The sequence below is a fragment of the Hippopotamus amphibius genome, chromosome 3 (assembly GCF_030028045.1).
Source record: "Hippopotamus amphibius kiboko isolate mHipAmp2 chromosome 3, mHipAmp2.hap2, whole genome shotgun sequence".
NCBI lineage: Eukaryota > Metazoa > Chordata > Mammalia > Artiodactyla > Hippopotamidae > Hippopotamus > Hippopotamus amphibius.
In genome coordinates, this window is record NC_080188.1 from 21,210,965 (window position 1) to 21,234,336 (window position 23,372).

Here is a 23,372-nt window from a genome sequence, read left to right on the forward strand (position 1 = left end):
GTTGGAAATATGCAAAGAAAAAGAAAGGAATAGAAGTGTATAAAAGATAGGTATGAAAGGAAATTATGAGAGATATTTTGTCCGTACTACCAAAAACTTAGCTAGATATAGAAGTATATAAAAAGGCAAAAAAAAAAAGAATAAAAAATATCCTTAAAAAATTATGTTATAAAACTTGTAGATCCCTTAGGGCTAAGATCGTATTTAATAAATCAAAAAAAAAAAAAAAAAAAAAGAGAGAGAGAGAAAGAAAAAAAAAAAAAAATCCAGAACTGATCCCAGAATGGACCAGTTCAATAGGTATTGATACTACTATTTCTGTTTCCTTAGCGTCTCAGCTGTAAGTGTCCTTCTCCTTGCCTTGGGTTTTTTTTTTGCGTTATTCTGTGACCAGCAGAGGTTCCTTTATTGTTCGTCTGTAAGCCTCGGTGTGTGGGGAGGGAGAGGGTACAATAGTGGCTCCTTCTCCTGGGAGTGAGTGAGCAGTGGCGCACTGTTGTTTCAGTCAGGCTTGGAGGTGCCTGTTGCAGAGGGCGCTGGTGGCTCAGGCGTACACAGAAAGTCTTAGAGTTGGGCCTCTCTCAGGGTTTTTTCTTTTTGATGCTGGTTTTTTTTTTTTTTTCTCTCGGCAGCCTCCCTGCTGCTGGCGTTGCAAGGAGTTTTAATCTAGCCCCGCCCGAGCGCCTGAGGGTGCTTGTTATCCCTGAGAGCCTTAGGTGGCCCGCAGGGCGTCTCTCCACTGCCAGTTGCAGAGGCACCGAAAGAGAGGGAGAGGCTATGCGCGCGGCTCCTCCCCCCTGCCCGGGAGCCTGCAGCCTCCAGCCGCCATCATGGCCGGGCAGCTCTCAGGGACCGGCACTCCTCTCCGCGGACCTCCTCCCTCCTGTCCTCTCGGTCCGTCACCCTACCGGCAACAATGTTTCTCACCCTGAACCAGCTCTCCGGTTCCCACGCTCCTGCTCCTGGACCCTCCGTTCAGCCGCGGATTGATGTCTCGGTCCGGGAACGCTGAGCTGTACTGCGGACCCTCCGTATGTTTCTCACTCCCTCCCATCTGCCACAGCTCCGCCACTTCACCCTCTTTGAGCCCTCGTAGATGCCTCCCTACCGGCTATGTCGGGCTCCCCGCAGCCCTTTCTGGTGTCCGAGGCCGTCTGCTGGTGTTCAGCTGGTTCTCTGTGGGAATTACTGCGTCCTTCCGTGCGTTCCCAATGCATCTGTGGAGAGGGATGCACTCCACGTCTCTCTACTTCACCGCCATCTTTTCTCCTATCCTGCCTTAGGTCTTCACTGCTGCACACAGGCTTTCTCTCGTTGTAGCAAGTGGGGGCTACTCTTCGATGTGGTGCTCAGGCTTCTCATTGCGGGGGCTTGTCTTGTTGAGCACAGGCTCTAGGTGCAGGGGTTTCATTAGTTGTGGCATGTGGGCTCAGTAGTTGTGGCTCACAGCCTCAGTACTTGTGGTGCACGGGCTTAGTTACTCCTCGGCATGTGGGATCTTCCTGGAGCAAGGCTTGAACTCGTGATCCCTGCATTGGCAGGCGGATTCTTAACCAGTGAGCCACCAGGGAAGCCCACTGACCCTCTTTTCATTTGGAATCCAGTAGAAAAAAACTGGTATTCTGTGTATTTAGGATTGGATTTCCAATATCAGAACTTAAAGTCTGGTATATATTTGTTTTAGCCTTTTTTTTTTTTTTGGCCACAGTGCATGGCATGTGGGATCTTAGTTCCCCAACCAGCGATCAAAGCCACACCCCCCTGCTTTGGGAGCGTGGAGTATTAACCACTGGACCACCAGGGAAGTCCCATGTTTTAGCCATTTCCAAGGTGGTATAATCTTCATGTTTTACAAGAGAGAATGTTTCTATAAATGCCTGGTAACCTCCAGAGAAACCTCATCCATGAAGAATCTGGCTATCTGGAAGCTTTACCTATTTGATTATTTGATATGTGCTGAAAAAATGGAAAAGCCCCAGCTTAGTTGAATAAAATCACATAGGGTATTCACTCAGAGGCTTTGTATTTTTATTTATTTAATTTTTTTAAGCTCTTTATTGGAATATAATTGCTTTACACTCTTGTACCAGTTTTTGAGGTACACCAAACTGAATCAGCTGTATTTACACATATATCCCCATATCCTCTCCCTCCAGTGACTCCCTCCCACCCTCCCTGTCCTGGCCCTCTAAGGCATCACTCATCATCGAGTTGATCTCCCTTTATTATACAGCAACTTCCCACTAGCAATCTATTTCACAGTTGGTAGTGTAAATATGTCTATGCTACATTCTCACTTCGTCCCAGCTTCCCCTTCGCCCCCTGACTGCCCCCAACCCTGTGTCCTACAGTCCATTCTCTGCATCTGCATCCTTATTCTTGGTACTCCTGTCACTGGGTTCATCAGTACCATTTTTTTTTTAGATTCCGTATATGTGAGTTAGCATACACTATTTGTTTTTCTCTTTCTGACTTACCTCACTCTGTATGACAGTCTCTGGGTCTATCCACCTCATTACATATAGTTCAGTTTCATTCCTTTTTATGGCTGAGTAATATTCCATTGTATATATGTGGCACATCTTCTTTATCCATTCATCTGTTGATGGGCATTTAGGTTGCTTCCATGTCCTGGCTATTGTAAATAGTGCTGCAATGAACATTATGGTACATGTTTCTTTTTGGATTATGGTTTTCTCTGGGTATATGCCCAGTAGTGGGATTAATGGGTCATATGGTAGTTCCATTTTCAGTTTTATAGGGAACCTCCAAATTGTTTTCCATAGTGGCTGTACCAACTTACATTCGCACCAACAGTGCAGGAGGGTTCCCTTTTCTCCACACCCTCTCCAGCATTTATTGTTTCTAGATGTTTTGATGATGGCCATTCTGACTGGTGTGAGGTGATACCTCATTATGGCTTTGACTTGCATTTCTCTAATGATTAGTGACGTTGAGCATCTTTTCATGTGTTTTTGGCCATCTGTATATAGTCTTCTTTGGAGAAATGTCTGTTTAGGTCTTCCGCCTATTTGTGGATGGGTTATTTGCTTTTTTGGTATTAAGCTGCATGAGCTGCTTATATGTTTTGGAGATTAATCCTTTGTCCATTGCTTTGTTGGCAAGTTTTTTCTCCCATTCTGAGGGTTGTCTTCTAGTCTTGTTTATGGTTTCTTTTGCTGTGCAAAAGCTTTTAAGTTTCGTTAGGTCCCATTTGTTTATTCTTGATTTTATTTCCATGATTCTAGGAGGTGGGTCAAAAAGGATCTTGCTTTGATGTATGTCATAGAGTGTTCTGCCGATGTTTTCCTCTAGGAGTTTTATAGTGTCTGGCCTTACATTTAGGTTTTTAATCCATTTTGAGTTTATTTTTGTGTGTGGTGTTAGGAAGTGTTCTACTTTCATTCTCTTACATGTTGCTGTCCAATTTTCCCAGCACCACTTATTGAAGAGGCTGTCTTTTTTCCATTGTATATTCTTGCCTCCTTTGTCAGAGATAAGGTGTTCATATGTGTGTGGGTTTACCTCTGGGTTCTCTATTCTGTTCCATTGATCTACCTTTCTACTTTTATGCCAGTACCATACTGTCTTGATCACTGTAGCCTTGTAGTATAGTTTGAAGTCAGGAAACCTAATTCCACCAACTCCATCTTTCCTTCTCAAGATTGCTTTGGCTATTCGGGGTCTTTTGCGTTTCCATACAAATCGTAAGATTTCTTGCTCTCGTTCTGTGAAAAATGCCATTGGTAATTTGATCAGGATTGCATTGAATCTGTAAATTGCTTTGGGTAGTACAGTCATTTTCACAATATTGATTTTTCCAATCCAGGAGCATGGTATGTCCCTCCATCTGTTTGTATCATCTTTGATTTCTTTCATAAGTGTCTTATAGTTTTCTGCATACAGGTCTTTTGCCTCCTTAGGCAGGTTTATTCCTAGGTATTTTAATTCTTTTTGTTGCAATGGTGAATGGAATAGTTTCCTTATTTTCTCTTTCTGCTCTTTCGTTGTTAGTGTATAGGAATGCAAGAGATTTCTGTTCATTAATTCTATATCCTTCTACTTTACTAAATTCATCGATTAGTGCTAACAGTTTTCTGGTAGAATCTTTAGGGTTTTCTATATATAATATCATGTCATCTGCAAAGAGTGACAATTTTACTTCTTCCTTTCCAATTTGGATTCCTTTTATTTCTTTTTCTTCTCTGATTGTTGTGGCTAAAATTTCCAAAACTGTGTTGAATAATAGTGGTGAGAGTGGGCACCCTATCTTGTTCCTGTTCCTCGAGGGAATGCTTTCAGGTTTTCCCCATTGAGAACGATGTTGGCTTTTGGTTTGTCATATATGGCTTTGATTATGTTGAGGTAATTTCCTTCTATGCCCATTTTCTGGAGAGTTTTTATCATAAATGGGTGCTGAATTTTGTCAAAAGCTTTTTCTGCATCTATTGAGATGGTCATATGGTTTTTATCCTTCAATTTGTTAATATGATGTATCACATTGATTGATTTGCATATATTGAAGAATCCTTGCATCCCAGGGATAAATCCCACTTGATCATGGTGTATGATCTTTTTAATGTGCTATTGGATTCTGTTAGCTAGTATTTTGTTGAAGATTTTTGTATCTATATTCATCAGTGATATTGGCCTGCAATTTTCTTTTTTTGTGACATCTTTGCCTGGTTTTGGTATCAGGGTGATGGTGGCCTCGTAGAATGAGTTTGGGAGTATTCCTCCTTCTGCTATAATTTGGAAGAGTTTGAGAAGGATAGGTGTTAGCTCTTCTCGAAATGTTTGATACAATTCTTCTGTGAATCCATCTGGCCCTGGACTTTTGTTTGTTGGGAGATTTTTAATCACAGTCTCAATTTCTGTACTTGTGATTGGTCTGTTCAAATTTTCCGTTTCTTTCTGGTTCAGTCTTGGAGGAATGTACTTTTCTAAGAATTTATCCATTTCTTCCAGGTTATCCAATTTGTTGGCATATATTTGCTTGTAGTAGTCTCTCATGATCTTTTGTATTTCTGTGGTGTCAGTTGTTACTTCTCCTTTTTTATTTCTAATTCTGTTGATTTGCATCTTCTCCCTTTTTTCCTGATGAGTCTGGCTAATGGTTTATTGATTTTGTTTATCTTCTCCAAGAGCCAGCTTTTAGTTTCATTGATCTTTGCTATTGTTTCCTTCATTTCATTTTCATTTAATTCTGATCTGATCTTTATGAGTTCTTTTCTTCTGCTCACTTTGGGGTTTCTTTGTTCTTCTTTCTCTAGTTGTTTTAGGTGTAAGGTTACGTTGTTTATTTGATATTTTTCTTGTTTCTTAAGGTAGCATTGTATTGCTATAAACTTTCCTCATAGAACTGCTTTTGCTGCTTCCCATAGGTTTTGACTTGTTGTGTTTTCATTGTCATTTATTTCTAGGTATTTTTTGATTTCCTTTTTGATTTCTTCAGTGATTTCTTGGTTGTTTAATAGCGTATTGTTTAGTGTCCATGTGTTTGTATTTTTTAAAGTTTTTTTCCTGTAATTGATATCTAGTCTCATGGCATTGTGGTCAGAGAAAATGCTTGATACGATTTCAATTTTCTTAAATTTATCGAGGCTTGATTTGTGACCTAAGATGTGATCTAAAGTCTAATTTTTCTGATTTGAGTATTGCTACTCTAGCTTTCTTTTGACTTCCATTTGCATGGAATGTCTTTTTCCATCCCCTTACTTTCAGTCTATATGTGTCCCTTGGTCTGAAGTGGGTTTCTTGTAGACAGCATATGTAAGGGTCTTGTTTTTGTATCCATTCAACCAGTCTGTGTCTTTTGGTTGGAACATTTAATCCATTTACATTTAAGGTGATTATTGACATGTGCGTTCCTATTACCGTTGTCTTAATTTTGGGGGGTTTGTTTTTGTAGATCTTTTCCTTTTCTTGTGTTTCCTGCTTAGAAAAGTTCCTTTAGCAATTGTAAGGCTGGTTTGGTGGTGCTGAATTCTCTTAACTTTTGCTTGTCTGTACAGCTTTTGATTTCTCCATTGAACCTGAATGAGATTCTTGCTGGGTAGAGTATTCTTGGCTGTAGGTTTTTGTCTCTCAGGACTTTCAGTATATCCACTTCCTTCTGGCCTGCAGAGTTTCTGCAGAAAGATCAGCTGTTATCCTTATGGGTTTTCCCTTATATGTTATTTGCTGCTTTTCTCTTGCTGCTTTTAATATTTTTTCTTTGTGTTTAATTGTCATTAGTTTGATTAATATGTGTCTTGGTGTATTTCTCCTTGGGTTTATTCTGTATGGGACTCTCTGTGCTTCTTGGACTTGGTGAATTATTTCCTTTCCCATGTTGGGGAACTTTTCCAGTATAACCTCTTCAAATATTTTCTCAGACCGTTTCTTTTTCTTCTTTTGGGATGCCTGTGATTCAAATATTGGTGCACTTAATGTTGTCACCAAAGTCTCTGAGACTGTCTTCCATTCTTTTTATTCTTTTTCCTTTTTCCTGCTCTGTGGCAGTTATTTCCCCCATTGTGTCTTCTAACTCACTTATTTGTTCTTCTACCTCAGTTATTCTGCTGTTTATACCATCTAGAGTATTTTTAATTTCAGTTATTTTGTTGTCCATTACTATTTGTTTGCTCTTTAGTTCTTCTGAGTCCTTATGAACTGTTGCTTGTTATCTATTTTGTTATCGAGATTTTGTATCATTTTTACTATCGGTACTCTGATTTCTTTTCCTGGCAATTTTCCTGTTTCCTCTTCATTTGTTTGGTCTTGTGTATTTTTACCTTGTTCCTTCATCTGTGACATATTCTTCTGTCATCTCATTTTCCCCCCAATGTGGATGGGTGGGATTATGTTCCTGTCCCACTGGATGTTTGGCCTGAGGTTTCAAGCACTGAAGTTTGTAGGCTGTTGAGTATAGCTGGGTCTTGGTGTTGAGGTGAGAACCTCTGGGAGACCTCACTCTGATGAATATTCCCTGGGAACTGGGTTTTCCTGTTAGTCCAATGTTTTGGACTCAGTGCTCCCACCTCAGGAGCTCAGGCCTGACCCCAGACTTGTAAATCAAGATCCCACAAGCTGTGTGGAGCAGGAAAACGAAAGAAAAAAAAAAAGTAGGAGAACAGCAGAACAATAGCAAGATAAAAAATACGATAAGAATAGGAAACTAGCAGATGTGTTAGAAAAAAATTTTAAAAAAAATAGATGGAGCAACAACTGGAAGGTAAAACAACTGCAATAGTCAAAGTGAGTAGATGGGAGGAAAAAATAGAAAAGGTAAAAAAAAGCCAGAAAAGTCCTTGGCTGTGGGGGGCGGGGCTTAGACAAGGTGGGAGGGCAGAGTTAGGCAATGGGCATGGCCTATGCTTAGAAAAGGCCCTGGGGGTGGTGGGGAATGGGGCTTAGGCCCAATGAGGCAGAGGGGCCCAGGAATGCCTCTGGTCCTGGGGACAAAAGACCAGGTCCAGGTACCCAGCAGGCTCCCTGGGCCTGAGTTGGTGGGAGAAATGCTAGGCACCTCCCCTAGTCCTCCAATCTCGGAGGGTCCATCCCTCTTCAGTTCTCTTCTTCCTCATCCCCTCCCTCCTATTTTCCTAGGACCCTCACAGCTGGAGGGGGCACGGGAAGGCAGGAGACCAGACTCTGACACCGACCAGGCTTCCTAGGGCCAACTGGGCTAGGGTAATGCCAGCCTCACTTCCCCAGATCTCCCAGTCTCGTAGGGTCCTTGTCCGCCTCTCTTCTTCTCCCCCTCCCCCACCCCCCACTCTCCTAGGTCCCAAGCAGCTGGAGGGGACCCTGGAGTGTGAAAGACCAGGTCCGTGATCCTAGCAGGCTTCCCAGGGTTAGTGGGCAGGGGAAATACCTTCCCTGCCTCCCTCGCTCCTCCAATCCCAGACGGCCTCCTCCCCTGCCCACTTCTCTTCTCCCCTGCTTTCCCTCTTCACCCCTAGGACCAGTGAGACCTAGAGGGGCCCCTGGAGGACCGAAGACCAGGCTTGGGGGCACAGCAGGCTTCCCAGTGCCAAGTGGGTAGGGAGATTTCCCACAGCATCTCCCCTGATCCTCCGGTCCTGTAAGGTCCCCCCCACTACTGTCTGCCTCTCTTCCTCTTCCCCTCTCCTCCCTCCTTTCCATGCCTGTACGACCCATTCAGCCAGAAAGGGCCCCAGAGACCAAGGGAGCAGACTCGGGAGCCCAGCAGGTCCACCAGCCCCAGGTGGGCAGGGGACAAGTCCTCCGCACCTCCCCTGGTCCTCTGATCCTGGAATGTCCCCCCACCTGTCTGCCTCTCTTCCTTTTCCCCTGCCATGCTCCTCTGCCCCCAGGACCTACGCGTCTGGGAGGGACCCTGGAGAGCTGAAGACCAGGCCCAGGAGCCCAGCAGGCTTCCTGGGCCAGTGGGCAGTGGAAATGCCTTCCGCTCCTCCCCAGATCCTCTGATCCCAGAGGGTCCCTCCCCCCTTCTGCCACTCTTCTTCTCCCACCACCACTTCCCTCCTGTACTTCTAGGACCAATGGCCTGGAGGGGCCTTGGAAGGTGGAGGACCTGCCTGGAAGAAATACCTGGAGAAATCCCTTCCCACCTGCACTGTCTGCCTCTCTCCCTCCCCTGGTCCCCCTCTCCATCATGCCCCCAGGACCCAAGTGCTGGAGGGGGCCCGGAGAGTGAAGGACCAGGCCTGGGAACCCAGTCGGCCTCCGTGGCCAATAGGGCAGATGAAATGCCTTCTCACCTCCCCACCCCCTGATCTCAAAGCCCCTACCCCCACCAGTCCACCTCTCTACCTCCTCACCCCTCCTCCTCCCCTACCACACCCCCAGAACCCAGGCAGCCAGGAGGGGGTCTTGGAGGGTGGAGGACCCCACTGGGGAGCCCAGCAGGCTCCCAGGCCCAGGAGCTCAGCAGACCTCCTGGCCTTGGTGGGAGAAACCTAGTTGCGGTTTCGGGATCTCCCTAGCCCCCAAGGATCTCTCCAGGCGGGAACCTCCCCCCTCATCCAGCCAGCCACCCCCCAGGGGCGCCGGTCCAGTCCAGCTTCCCCTTTCCCGCCCCCCTGACTTCCCCCTGGTCCTACCCGGTTGCTCTGGGGTTCCTCAGGTCTCCTTGGGCCTCAGGTCCCCCGCCAGCCTCCAGTAACTGATCTATTTGTCTGTATTTTTATTAAATATAAATAATTTTAATAAGGTAATCTTTTTCAGATTTCTAAATTTATATCAAATTAATAGAAAGGATACTAAGTGCAAGCATATTATTGAGTGGTTCCAGTGGGTAACTCTTTTTAACAAAAGGTACAATCAGAAAACCAAGTAAATAGAAATAAGAGAAGAAGAAAAGATGAAGGCAAGGGAGGAAGGAGGGAGAGAAAGGTGGTAACCAGGATTAAAGACTTGCATTTTTGTCATATTTACTTTAGACTTTTGTTTCCCTAAAGAAATAAAATTTTAGTTGTAACTAATCTTCCTTCTTTCTTTCTTCCTCCCACACACCAGGTAGTCACTGCTGTATATACATTGATGTGTATACTTCATGTGCATGATTTTGCAGTTTTACTAGAAACGTAAATGTATCATGTCCATACACAATTTGTACTCTAAAACTTTTACTGTCTTTGGGATTTCCCTGGCAGTCCAGTGGTTGAGACTTTGCCTTCCAGTGCAGGGGGTGCGGGTTTGATCCCTGGTTGGGGAGCTAAGATCTCACATGCCTTGCTGCCAGAAAACCAAAATATAAAACAGAAACGATGTTGTAACAAATTCAACAAAAACTTAAAAAAAATGGTCCACATCAAAAAAAAAACTGAAAAAAACCCCCACACTTTTACTGTCTTTTATTTGTGCAGCTATACAAGTTATTCTTACTATAAAAAATCCGATTATTACAGACCACCCTAATCCTACTCTTCTCAGCGTTCTAAACAGAGTTAAATGTGAGTTCTTTCAGATCTTTTCCTGTGCTTTATGTTGTATGTCATTTAAAAAACTACAGAACAGAAGTTCTTTTGTATTGTACATACTGTTCCTAAACTTGCTTTTTTCCTGTCTGCCGAATGGTATGTTTAGGAACTTTCACCGTGTCAGTACAGAGAGCTCTCTCCCAGCTCCACACTGTTGTAGGAGTAATTTATGGTTTGGTTATAGCGTGATTTATTTTGCCACTCCCCACTGAAGGAGTTTTAGGTGGCTTTCACATTTTACATCTTTATAAGCAATGTTGCTTTGAACCCCTTTCAGTTCATCTTTGTTTCTCCATGGTAAGTACTGGAAATGAGAATTGCTGGACTATTGGTCATATACATGTTAAGTATTTCTTCGTCATTGTCAGGTTGTGCCCTTCAGATTGGTTTATTATACTCCCTGTCTTGCTAATGATTATTTACCTTTTATTCTCCGTAGGCCTTACTAGCATTGGGCATCAGTAAGTCTGTTCAAACACCAGATCCTACTCATCCGTAAGGACATTGTCTTTATTTTGATTTCATTTGTTTTGACAGCAAGTCATTGAATTATAGAAATCTCCTGCAGTTTATATACCTGCAGTTTTGTGTTAAAGATTTGGTCATTTCTTCTGCTGTAGTATCTAAAATGCAGGACTCAGCTGTTGTGTCAAAGTAAATTTAAGATATAATTTGAAAATGGAGTTCAAGTTATTTTCATGCTTTGTAGCCTAGCAAAGAGATCTTGTCCTCTTTGTATTTGATAGTTAATAACAAAGCACATGTTTTGATCTTAGAGTTCTCTTTTATTTGGTCAAAGGAAATATATATATTTCACATTTGGGTTAATAGGCCACTCAATCTAAAATTTTAGTGATAATTTCTGTGAAATTCATGCTTAATGTATTTTAATCCTCCTGTTGTGATTTGGAAATGCTATTCTGTTAATATTTCAAAATTACTTATTTGTAAAATGAGTATGCTCTATAGGATATATTATTTTGAATTATATTAGTTATTTGATACAAAGACTGTTTTTCTATTGCTTCTACTAATGTAACCAGGTAAAATTTTTGAATTCCGTATGTATTATTTCTTTAAACAAGCTTCAGTAATAGAATTTGAGCAATCAAATTTGCCTTCAGGCAAAAAAATACACTTTTATTTCTGTGGAAATAAAGGAATCTGCCTCTGTGCTTTATATAAATGCCTTTCTTTACTTGAAAGCCAAACACTCCTGTTTTCTTATAAATAATAGCATATTTTGAATGTCCTGTAACTATCAATAAGCTTATATAGAGAACAGCTAGCTTTCTAGTCTGCTAATTACACTTAATTATAGTACTTTACTATGTCAAGAAAAAAAATTTTTTCCTGACTAGTTTTATATACCAGAAATTTAAAAACAGAGTAGAATTTAAAAATTTTAGGTTGTGAAGATTTCTTCTTAAGATATTTTCAACAATCTACTTTAGTGCTGCCCAATAGCATTTTCTACAGTAATAGAAATATTTATTTATATCTGTTCAGTGTGATAGTCACTAGCTGCAGGTGGCTGTTGAGCACTTGAAGTGTGGCTAGTGCAATTGAAGAACTATATTAAAATTTTATTTAGTTTTAATTAATTTAAATTTAAATAGTCTTATGTAGTTAGTGACTTGTATTGGACAGTGCAGATTACATAATTAAAAAATTTAATAAGAATCTACAAATTTCTTGAAAACACATAAAATGAAAGTAATGCCATTTAATTTAGATCTTAATTTATCTTAACTTAAAGTATCTCCTGTCTTATTTTGGGGAGTGGGGGGGAGCTTTAGAAGAATATGAATTTTTCTAAATTAAGCTGATAGAACACTGACACATCTGTAAACTGATAATTTCCTATGGCAAGATTACATATTTGCAAAAAGAACTCAGAAAGCAGTTTTAATTAAGAACTCTTGTTTAAATTTGCATCTCCAGAAGGGTGCCATAGAGTTTAGGTTTGGGAGTAAATTTCTCAGAAAATATTTTTATTAATGAATGATTCTTTCCCTCTTGTAGTATGCCATATTTTTAAATTTCTTATTACTCAGTATTTTACTGGCACATACAGTAATATAAAATAACGCACACATTGACCAAAAGACTCTTAAAAATAATAATTGAGATTTAACCAAAAAAAAAAGTCATAAAAACACCCAGAAAACTGAAGCTCTTAGTCTTTTAATAATAGTAGTTATAGTTAGCGGGACTTCCCTGGTGGACCAGTGTTTAAGACTCTGCACTTCCACTGCAGGAGGCATGGGTTTGATCCCTGGTGGGTGAATTAAGATCCCACATGTCGCTTGGCGCAGCCAACAACAGCAAAAAAAATCGTAGTTAGTTACTGTGTGCTAAACTGTATAGAACCAGCAAAAAGTATCTAGCATCAAATTATAGGTAATATAAATTATAGGAAATATAAATTATACAAAAAGACAAATATTTAATTAGAAGCTGCATTACAAGGAAATTTAACTGTTACCCTCTTCATTAAACATCTGAATGTATTTAAAAAATGAATTTTACCTGAATTTGTGGTACATAAGAGTAAAGTCACTCTAGTAAATCAAAGCAAATTATATGAAAGAGGGATTAGAAAATACCTGAATTAAATCATATTCACTCTATTTTTATACAATGTTAAAGATCTTCCAGTTTCTTCCACTTTATATATTGATTTTCTGATTAGATTTGATTTTGGCACTTACATTTTACTTAAGTATAAAATCATAACATCTTGATGTAAGAAGTTTTTTTTCTTTTTCATTGATCTGTTAAACATATTTTGAAAGAAAGTCGTTTGTATTTCTTGTAAACTATATTATCTTTTTTATTTTTCAGGTATGGATTTTCAAATATGCGCTATATTGCTTCACTAATTAGTGGTGTTGGTATTTTCATGATGGGCGCAGGATTATCTTGGTACCATGGAGTCATGGGATTGCTTAATCCTCAACCAATAGAATCTCTTCTATGGGTAATCTTCTCCCCTCCTCCCCCCTCAGTTTTGAAGTAACATGAAACAGTACAGTAGAATGCCTTTATCATACTGATGTTAAAGAATGGGACTAAATATACCTTCTTGACTGTAATATAGGGTTATGTGTTTGAAGTTGTGTTTTTTAGAATGTGACTGTACATGGCCTCTAAATTCATATGATTGAATGGTATTGAGCAAGAGTATTTCTGTAGGTACAGTCGTTAAGCACTGTGTTCTTGGTTAAGATTTTGGGCAGTTCTATTAATTTCTGCTGTTACTGTTGAAAAGCAAGGAGACCTCTGTTCACTTTTAGTCCCAAGAATAATCTCCTATCAGTAGTTAAAATGTCCATTCTGTTGTAACAGTCATATGTTAGAATTTTATTTAAAGTTAAAGCTTCTCTTTTCCCTCATTTTGGTAGGAAGCCTGTATTGGGAGAATGGGAGTGTGGTTCCCTTCTGTATTTTTCACTTATGGGCTTTTGTTCTTCTCTCCTACTCCATAGGTTGCCTCTGGCAGCACTGAAGGTAGAACTAGGGGCCAGAAAAGTACTGCTTTACTGGCACCACTGTCATCTTGCACTGTTTTCCTCTGGCCTTTGTAGATACTTACAGCTGTGTTTTTTTCCTCTCATGGAGACTTCTTGGAGATTACTCTGCTTGGCAGCTCTGATTGTAGCTCCCTTGACAAGTGCAAATTGGTCATGTGGCACCCCTGTCAGCTTCCGTATCTCATGGTGTAGTTCCAGACTATTACCACTTCTGTGTACTCAGGCAAATCATATAGCCTTGGAAATCTTAGTTTCCTTAACATAATTAGAAGAGTGTTGGACTGGGTTCAAAATTTTTAAACCTGTATTTCAGGGAAGCCTAGGGTTCTAAAAAGATAATATTGAAAATTCTACAGATGTTTGATTTGAATTTCATTTAAAATTTTTAAAAATTTATGTTAATTCTTTCTGTATATCTTGGATTAAAGCTATTCTTAATATCTTTATCTAATTCAAGAGTGTCTGGGACTGTAAGGAAAGTCGTATTATCCTCCTCCCCCAAATTAATTACTGGTTATATAACTGCTTATTTTTCTGAATGAGGACTGAGAAAGGATTCTCTTGGTACTGGGCATACAAACAAAATCGAAAGTTACTAAAGTTACTGGGTATGGTTGTGGATCTTACTGCATCTGGTATCCACAACCCTAGATTTCAAATGTTTGTGTTCATTTTGAACTTCAATTTTTTTTTTCACTAATTAATTATTCTTTTATATCATGAATTTAACTTAGGTCGTGGTATAACATTCTACTCTGTGTGTATGTGTGTGTGTGTATTATTCTTCCAAGTATTAAAAAATGAGATGGCCATCAAATTTTGAACTTTTGTTTCTTATGAAGATACCATCTATCTCATCGTCCTCATTTCAGCTGTTTCCCATCAAAATCCTTATCTGGCTAGGATTTGAATTTATGTTTCCACCTTAAACATTAAGTTTATGCATGAACCGTTGTAATTCTTTAGTGAGATATTAACTTATGCTTTATTTTAATATTTATTTCCTAGGCATATTGTATTTTAGCGGGATCATTGGTATCTGAAGGAGGTATGTATTGTCACAGTATCTTTTTATTATTAATTTAGTAATATATATTCACCAGTCCATTTTTTTTTATAAATTTATTTATTGGCTGTGTTGGGTCTTTGTTGCTGCACGTGGGCTTTCTCTAGCTGTGGCGAGCGGGGGCTACTCTTCCTACTCTTCATTGTGGTGCGCTGGCTCCTCGTTGCCATGGCTTCTCTTGTTGTGGAGCACGGGCTCTAGGTTCATGGGCTTCAGTAGTTGCGGCACATGGACTCAATAGTTGTGGCACACGGGCTTAGTTGCTCTGCAGCATGTGGGATCTTCCTGGAGCAGGGCTCGAACGGTGTCCGCTGCATTGGCAGGTGGATTCTTAACCACTGTGCCACCTAGGAAGGCCCTCGGCAGTCAATCTTTATAGATTGCTAAAGAAATTGATTGATTAAAGAAAACTGTGGAAATAGGAATATAAGTTTTGTCTCCTTTGAGGGAGGAAAGTCTTTGTATAATGTATTATATGGATGGGGCAAGTTTGGAAAAGCTTGGTTTTTTTGTTGTTCTTGAGTATCATATCATAATGCTCAGAACATTTGAAATGAAGTGTAAAAACATAACTAAGTATATACTGAATTTTTAAAAATCAGGTTTCAGTAATGTTAATGAGCGAGGACTGTTTTTGCAGTGCAAATATTTGAACATTTCAGAAAGTTCTAGCTATAGCAGTATTATGACAGAGAAGTGCTAATGCATGAAACTGCCTCATTCACTGCTGTACTCATAGTATGTTTACTTCTGAAACATTGTCATTTTCTATGCGTCATCCCTTCATCTTTGATAGTCATAAAAATGGTGGTACCTCAAAAGGTTGGGAGGATCAAAGTGATTATGCTTAGTGTGGTGCCTGCCAACTAGTACCTGTCTAATAAATTAAGGCTGTTGTGGTGGTAATGATATTTAAATTATAGTGGTTTAGAAATATGGGATTCATTGTATTGTAATGATTAATTGAGATCTTGATAATGACTAGTTTAATATAGAACTTTTCCTTATTGACAGCCCTTAGTATTAAAGTATTGTGCCTATTTATTTATCTTTTGAGATGCCATCTTTAAAGTTTGGAGGCATGAAGTTTCTTCCTTGCTGATATGAATGCTTTTCTTTCAGCAACACTTCTTGTTGCTATAAATGAGCTTCGTAGGAGTGCTCGGGCCAAAGGAATGTCATTTTACAAGTATGGTATGTATTTTAGAAATCTAGGTATATTATTTCATCTTCTTTATTTGCTTAAAATTGCCTAGTGCTATTGCTTTGTTCCATATAGATGTGTACAAAATATATCTCAGTGTCTTTCCTGTGTGGCTCTTATATATCAGCTCTTTTAAAGAGAGAAATGTATTGTAATTTGAACAGGAATACTTTATATTTGGATTTAACTTACGTGAACTACAGTGTTTCTGTGTATGAATATATAACTTGAGAAAGTAATTTGACTTTAAATATTGGTTATTGTTAACATTTAAACCAAGAAATTATGTTTATATTGAACAGGGTTTTAAAAATCAGGATCTTGTACATTTTTTAATCTTAATTTTTTTTTCCTTTTTTTTTTTTTGCTTTTTTTTGGCTGCACTGCATGGCTTGTGGGATCTCAGTTCGCTGACCAGGGATTGAACCCCAGCCAAAACAGTGAAAGCCTATAATCCTAACCACTAGGTCACTAGGGAACTCCTTCTTAATTTTAATTAATTAAATTAATGGATACTTATTAAAATGTTACCTGCTGGTATCAAATTAAGATTTCAAAAGTTTCTTTTCTTGTCTCTACCCCAATGATTAAGTAATGGAAAGTCGTGATCCTAGTACAAATGTTATATTATTGGAGGATACTGCAGCAGTGTTGGGAGTGACAATAGCAGCCACTTGTATGGGCCTTACTTCTATAACAGGTAAATATTTCTCAAATTACAGGTGATTTATCTGTGCTACTTAAATAATTTTCTAATATGTGAGAATTTTCCTTTATATCACTGAATAATTTTAAACCAGTAGATTGTTAAATGTGAATATCAGACTAACCATTTGTTTGTATAAGACAAATAAGATAGTAAAAGGGTTCAGATTTCTGAATTCGAAATTTCTCTTAGAAATAAAGAAGGCTGCTAATAGAGCATTTCTGTAATTTTCTAAACCTTTCTAGCTGTAACTTAAGTTACACAACTACCCAGAGCTTTAAGTTCTTTACCTATAAAGATATTGATAACATTTGTCCTAGTGACCTTACAAGTTTAAGATAATACATGAGAGAACTTTAATAAACTCTACAGTTCAAAATAAATATACATTGTGGTTCATGTCTGTTTATCTTTTTCTACTGTTAGTGCCAATAATAAGTGCTGTTGCGTTCCTATTTCCTTGATTCTTTAGTGGCTTCCATCCTTATTTTGGTAGGTAGATAAATGTTTTCAAGGCCAATACAGCATAGGTGGATAAGAAGACAAAAAACCATTTTATTTGTATTTTCTAAAACAGAAGAACCACTTAGTGTGAGAAGACTCAATTTCTGAGGTTGGAATTCTCTTGAAATGGTACTTCCATTCTTACTTGTGTTCCTATCATATTTAAGATAATTTTTGGTGATGAGCTTCCACAGTTCTGCAGTTCGTTCCTTCCTTCCTTCCTTCCTTCCCTCCTCTCTCTCTCTCTTCTCCCCCCCCCCCCCCCCCCCCCCGCCCTCAGCTGTATTGGGTCTTCATTGCTGCACACAGGCTTTCTCTAGTTGGGCAAGCGGGGGCTATTCTTTGTTGTGGTGTTTGGGCTTCTCGTGGTGGCTTCTCTTGTTGCAGAGCATGGGCTCTAGGCACATTGGGCTTCAGTCGTTGTGGCATGTGGACTCAGTAGTTGTGGCTCACGGGCTGTAGAGCGAAGACTCAGTAGTTGTGGCACACAGGCTTAGTTGCTCTGAAGCATGTGGGATCTTTCTGAACCCATGTCCCATGCATTGGCAGCAGATTCTTAACCACTGTGCCACCAGGGAAGCCCAGTATTTCTTAAAATAGTCTGATATGTGAATAGGTCTTTCTCATTTTGAATGTACATTTTAAGACTAAACCAGCATTCTCTGATGTTCACTATGTTCCAAAATATTTCTAAATGTTTTGATTGTTTTTCTGGTTGACCTTACCATTTTAGACATTTTTTAGACCTAAATTATTACTTAAAATTTTAGGCTTAAGGAAAGTGTGACTTGATGAATAAGTCGACTTTTAATAGATTATTTGTTTTACATAGTAATATAAACCAGGCAAATCAAACTTATAAAAATTTTTAAGAGTTTCATATTAATTTTTTTAATTACTTAGTCACTTACATTAAATAGCATGCCAAGAAATAAAATATTTTCCATCTCATAATTCTGTGATTTCTATAGGATTATTAATAGACATATATTTTAAAATAAAAATAATTAAATTTGGATTTCTAAAGAGCAATATTTGATTTTGAACTCTGTATTTACAAATTTCCTAGTGGGTTATATTTTACAAGAGGATCATATTTTTGCATTTTAGTAGTACAAAATAAGTCATTCAGTTTTTAGTGTTATATTTTGATTAAATATAAATATAGTTAATAAAACTAAATTGAGATTCTTTTTTTAGTAAAACAAATGTATATTTTATCAAGCATTAAGAAAGTTAAATTTAACATTAACATTTGACCTTTGGAATAAAAAGACTTCTCATTATAAAAGCCTTGTGTATAAAATTTGTTATAAAGATTTAAAGTATAATATTTATTGATGTCAGTTATGTAAATATTAACCTATACGTTCATAGATAATCAGCTCTTCTCATTGGTTCTGGTAGAGAATAAAGCCCTAACAACCTAAGGCAAACTTTAGAATCAGAATCATCAGGTGGGATTGGGAAGGCACTGAATGCTAGATCCACCCCCCCCCCAACCACCCCCAAGATTTAGAAGGTCTTGAGTGAGGCCTGAGAATTTGCATTACTACTGAATTCTCAAGTGATGCTGATGCTACTAGTCAAAGGACTCCACTTTCAGAACCACTGCTCTAAGGTAGCCATTATATGCAATGAATTAACTTCCTTTTTTTTTTTTTTTTTTTTTGGTTTCTTAAGTGGTACTAGCTATGTATCATTCTTGGTTGAATGAGGTAAGAGTGCCTCATAGAGTTTTTGGTATGCCTTAATTCACAGAACCTTTGTAAGAATAAGACACAGAAATGGTTATTTCTTTTAGCTTTTGATCTTAGTTATTTTGTCAACCTGGGATAGGAAAAGTGCTACTGATATATCAAAAAGAAATGGGGTCTTTATTATTAGTATGTATATCATGTCTCTAATTTGAAAGTGCTCTGAACCCTTACCCATGTGACCAGGTGCAAGATACAGATCATAAGTAATTAAACTGAATAATGCTCCTATGTAATATGAAGCAAGTTGTAGCATCTTTATTTTGTAAAATAGTAAAACTATTAGGAGAAAGTCATTAAAGGAATTAGAAATGAATTTCAAGTCCCTTGATTTACTAATTCTGGTTCTGTGCTCAATAAAGCTCATTGAAATAATAGAAAATGTTAATTTACTGACTTCTTATGTGCTTTTATTTAGGCAATCCACTGTATGATAGCCTTGGTTCTTTGGGTGTGGGCACCTTATTAGGCGTGGTCTCAGCATTCCTCATCTACACTAATACAGAAGCGCTCTTAGGGCGATCCATCCAGCCAGAACAAGTACAACGGCTTACTGAACTTCTGGAGAATGACCCGTCAGTAAGGTCAGCTTATTCCAGTGATGCTGTTAAGGTTTACAGAAATGTATTAAGAAATAGAAGTGCTTGTTTTGTAAATACTTGCAAAAGAAGTTTTGAATTTCTAGCCTTCAGAACTTTTTAGTTTATTGCTTTGCAGCATTGCAGCCTTATAAGAAAGCAAGTGAAAGCATTTAAGAAACTCCCTAAGTTTCCTTTAAAATTCTGTGTATCTTTAATTTTTAGAATAAGGAACAGTTAGATGATGTAATGGAAACAGAAGTTTGCAGAGTATTTGCCTCTTTAATGTGCAGCCACTTATATGAAACCTTCATGTTTATATTTGCCTTATATTTGTATTATAATTACAAATTGAATGTATTAAACTTAAGATTTTTATTCATGGGGATATGATTACCAAATTGAATATAATTTATACTTTTTTTGAAAATAGACTTCTTGTTTTAGCTTATTTAAAAAATTTTTTCCTTATTATCTCTTTCTTTAAATGGTATAAAAATAAAGAGTTGAAGACTTAGGAGGTAATCAGAAGAGGTACAGAATTCTAATAGGACTTTTTAGTGAACTTCAGCAGCAGTGTAGTTTCAGAGTGAAGGAGAAGGAACAGTCCTTTAAAATCCTGCTTTTCTGCTACCTGCCTACATACACATATTTTAAACTTTCAAATAAGAATGTGTTTTTCTTGTGTTATAACTAAAATCTTTAAATCTTTTAAGAATGACCTCTATATCTGCTTCAGTAGAGCAAATAAGTATGTGAGTAGTAGATTTATATTCTAAGCTCTATTTGTTTACTCTTAAAAAGTAGTTACCTACCAGATCAAGATTAGAAGTTGAGCATTCTTAGTATTATGCTTAGTAATTTAATGTGAGATACTCCATATTAATATCCTTTCCTTGTGATGTCTTTGTTTGATTTTGGTATCAAGGTAATATTGACCTTATAGAATGCATTGGGAAATGTTTCCTCCTCTTCTATTTTTTTTAGAAGAGTTTGTAAAGAATTATTACGCATATTTCTTCTTTAAATATTTTGTAGAATTCAGTAGTGATGTCATCTGGGCATGGGCTTTTCTGCATGGTTAGTTTTTGATTACTTATTCTATCTCTTGTTATTAGTTTATTCTGATTATCTGTTTCTTGTTGTGTTAGTTTCAGTAGCTTGTGTCTCTCTAGAAATTAGTCCATTACTTCTGTTATCTAATTTGTTGGTGTACAGCTGTTCCTAGTATTCCTTTGTAATCCTTTTTATTTCTTTAGGGGTGGTGGTAATGTCTCCTCTTTCATTTCTGATTCTGATAATTTGAGTGTGCTTTCTTTTTTTCTTGGTCAGTCCAGCTAAAGATTTGTCAATTTTGTTGGTCTTTTCAGAGAAACTAGCTTTTGGTTTAATTGATTTTCTGTTTTTCTCTTTTCTGTTTCATGAGTTCCTGCTTTAATCTGTATTATTTCCTTCCTTATGCTTGCTTTAGTGTGTAAATTGAGAAGACAATAGATATTGAGTGTGGACAAGATAAAAGTCACAGATTAGTCATCTAATCTTAGAAATGACATCTCATCATTTTGCCATATTCTGTTGGTTAGGAGCAAATCACTAAGTTTATCCCACATTGAAGTAGAGAAGATTGCACAAGGGCCTGAACACAGGCGGGGGGATCGTTGGGAGCCGTGATAGAAGCTGCCTAATACAGTTTTCTATCTGCAGTTAGTTATGTATAAGAACATAAGGAAAAAGTATATCAGAATATTTTTTATTAACTGCTAGGTAAGTATTAGTCAAATAATGAGTATTTTAAATGTTTTGTTAAGACTGAGTTAGATATACCTTTTTTAAATGAATAAATTATAAACTCTTACCAATCTGGACAAGTTCTATTTCAGTTTAGGCATACATAACTTTATAAATATAAAATCATTAACTTATTTTCATCTATACTTCTTTATTCATATGGATAAAGAATTTTAGACTCAGTATTTAGTGACTTGCTTAAGCTCTCTCAGAAGTTAGAGTCAGATGTTTTAAGAATACTTGGAGTCTCATTTAGGCTTGTTTTCTCAGTAGGAAATCTCTTATGTCCTCATAATTCAGAATGTTTTTAATTTTCTTATGTATCCTGTAAAGAAAAGATGTTATAATGATTACCGCAGAAAGAAAGGAATTTCTCAGCAGTTTTCTAGGGAAGATTGATACCTGAGGATTAGGGCAGGAGGCATAAAAAGCAATTATGCTTGAGCATCTGCTCCTTTTCTGGAAGGCAGAATGGTATAATGGAAAGACCACTAGATTTGGGTATCTAAAGATCTAGGGGTGAATCCTGGCTCTGCTGTTGACTAGATGAATTACCTTAGGCGGGTCACTTACGCCCCTCTGGGACTGTTTTATCTGTAAAGTAAAGATGCAGCCGTAATCTACTTCATGAATGTCATTGATCAAATGCCTGCTGTGTAATTGGTACCATATTAAACATTTTATATATGTTGGTTCATTATTCCCTACATTAATCCCATTAGGTAGTTCTTATTAACCTTGTATGAAGATTTTTAAAGAAGCTCTTGAAAAAAGGAAAAAACGGATAAAATGACAACATTGTAGAAAAGCAATTTAGAGTTGATTTTTTTAATCCACAAGCTATGTAATTCATATATATACAGATTACCATAAAATAGTATTTATTGTTTATATCTTTGTATGGCATTATGCAAAAAATGCTAAACTGAACATTTGTTTGGAAAATGATAGGTGGTACTTAATGGTGAACACTCTGAAAGCCATCTTAGTCGATTTTTCATCACTGGTGGTAAAAAATAAAAATTCTAGACTTTTTGCCATTAATATGTATGTGTGTATGTATAAATTTGTACGCATTGTTATTGGTTGCAGGGCAATTCATGATGTTAAAGCCACAGATCTGGGATTAGGGAAAGTAAGATTTAAGGCAGAAGTAGATTTCGATGGACGAGTCGTTACGAGATCATATTTGGAAAAACAAGACTTTGACCAAATGCTACAAGTAAGTTTAAGTATTTATTGATTTCTTCTTATATAGCCAAGAGTTAGAAAAACTACTTCCTAAGTTAATAAAGTAAATCTTTTTCTTTTATAAGTCTTAAAGTCACTTTAGGTTTCAACTTCTTAGGGTTCCAAAATTTGACAAAGACCTTTTTATTTTATTAAAGTGCTTCTTATGTGCCAGGCATTTTATATATGTTACTTTGTTTACTCTCAACAACCTGTGAGGTAAATAAATAATATTTTCATTTTTATATACAGGCAAATTCAGACACAGGAAGATTAAGTAACTTGCCTAAAATTGCAGAGCTATAATATGGAATCAGATATAAATTTAGATCTCTGTGACTCCAGAACCCATGTTTTTTTATTAAGAAAAGAAAATTTATAGAGGATAATATAATGAACAGAGCAGAGGTTATCTCTTGCCTTTGTCGAATATTAACATTTTACTCTACTATATTTGCTTAAGATCTTAAAAAAAAGAAAGAAATTAATACAAAAATAGTTACAGCCCTTGTTTCTCCTTCTAGATCCCATTCTGCTTTCTCCATCCCCAGAACTAACAGTTATCTCGAATTTAGTACCTGTCATTTCCATTCAGGTTTTTATACTTTCAACTTTTTTTTTAGTGTTATATATAACATTTTAGATTTTAAAAATTGATATAAATGGTATCATATCATATGGTTTCCTCTATAATTTGCTAAACAGCATGTTTTTGAGATTCCTCCTCTGTGTTAATATATATACCTCTAGTTAATGTACTTTCATTGCTATATAATATTCCATCTTATGAATATGCTGCATTTGCTTATCCAGTCCCCATTTCACAGACAGTAATATTGTTTTGAGTGTTAAAGTGTTGGAGACAATGCCACAGTGGCGTTCTTATACATGTTTCCTTGTTTGCATGTGCAAGAATTTCTTTAGGGCATTACATAGCTAGATTTAAAATAGGTGGATCGTTGGGTGAACACATCTTCAGCTTCCTTAGATAATGGCAAATTGTTCTCCAAAGTATGTCAATTTAACTTCCACCATCAGTGTATCAGAGTTTCT

At 37.6% G+C, this 23,372-nt stretch overlaps 1 protein-coding gene across 2 annotated transcripts in view; it reads left to right on the forward strand.

The window, feature by feature from the left end:
- Positions 1-23,372, forward strand: part of SLC30A9 (solute carrier family 30 member 9) — a 93,316-nt gene that overhangs the window by 61,780 nt on the left and 8,164 nt on the right. For both annotated transcript variants that reach the window (XM_057730077.1, XM_057730079.1), the window contains 7 exons: positions 10,390-10,445; positions 12,798-12,933; positions 14,495-14,534; positions 15,675-15,746; positions 16,349-16,456; positions 19,142-19,307; positions 22,182-22,311. In XM_057730077.1, the coding sequence (XP_057586060.1) occupies positions 10,390-10,445; positions 12,798-12,933; positions 14,495-14,534; positions 15,675-15,746; positions 16,349-16,456; positions 19,142-19,307; positions 22,182-22,311 (708 nt within the window). The remainder of the gene's footprint in view (positions 1-10,389; positions 10,446-12,797; positions 12,934-14,494; positions 14,535-15,674; positions 15,747-16,348; positions 16,457-19,141; positions 19,308-22,181; positions 22,312-23,372) is intronic.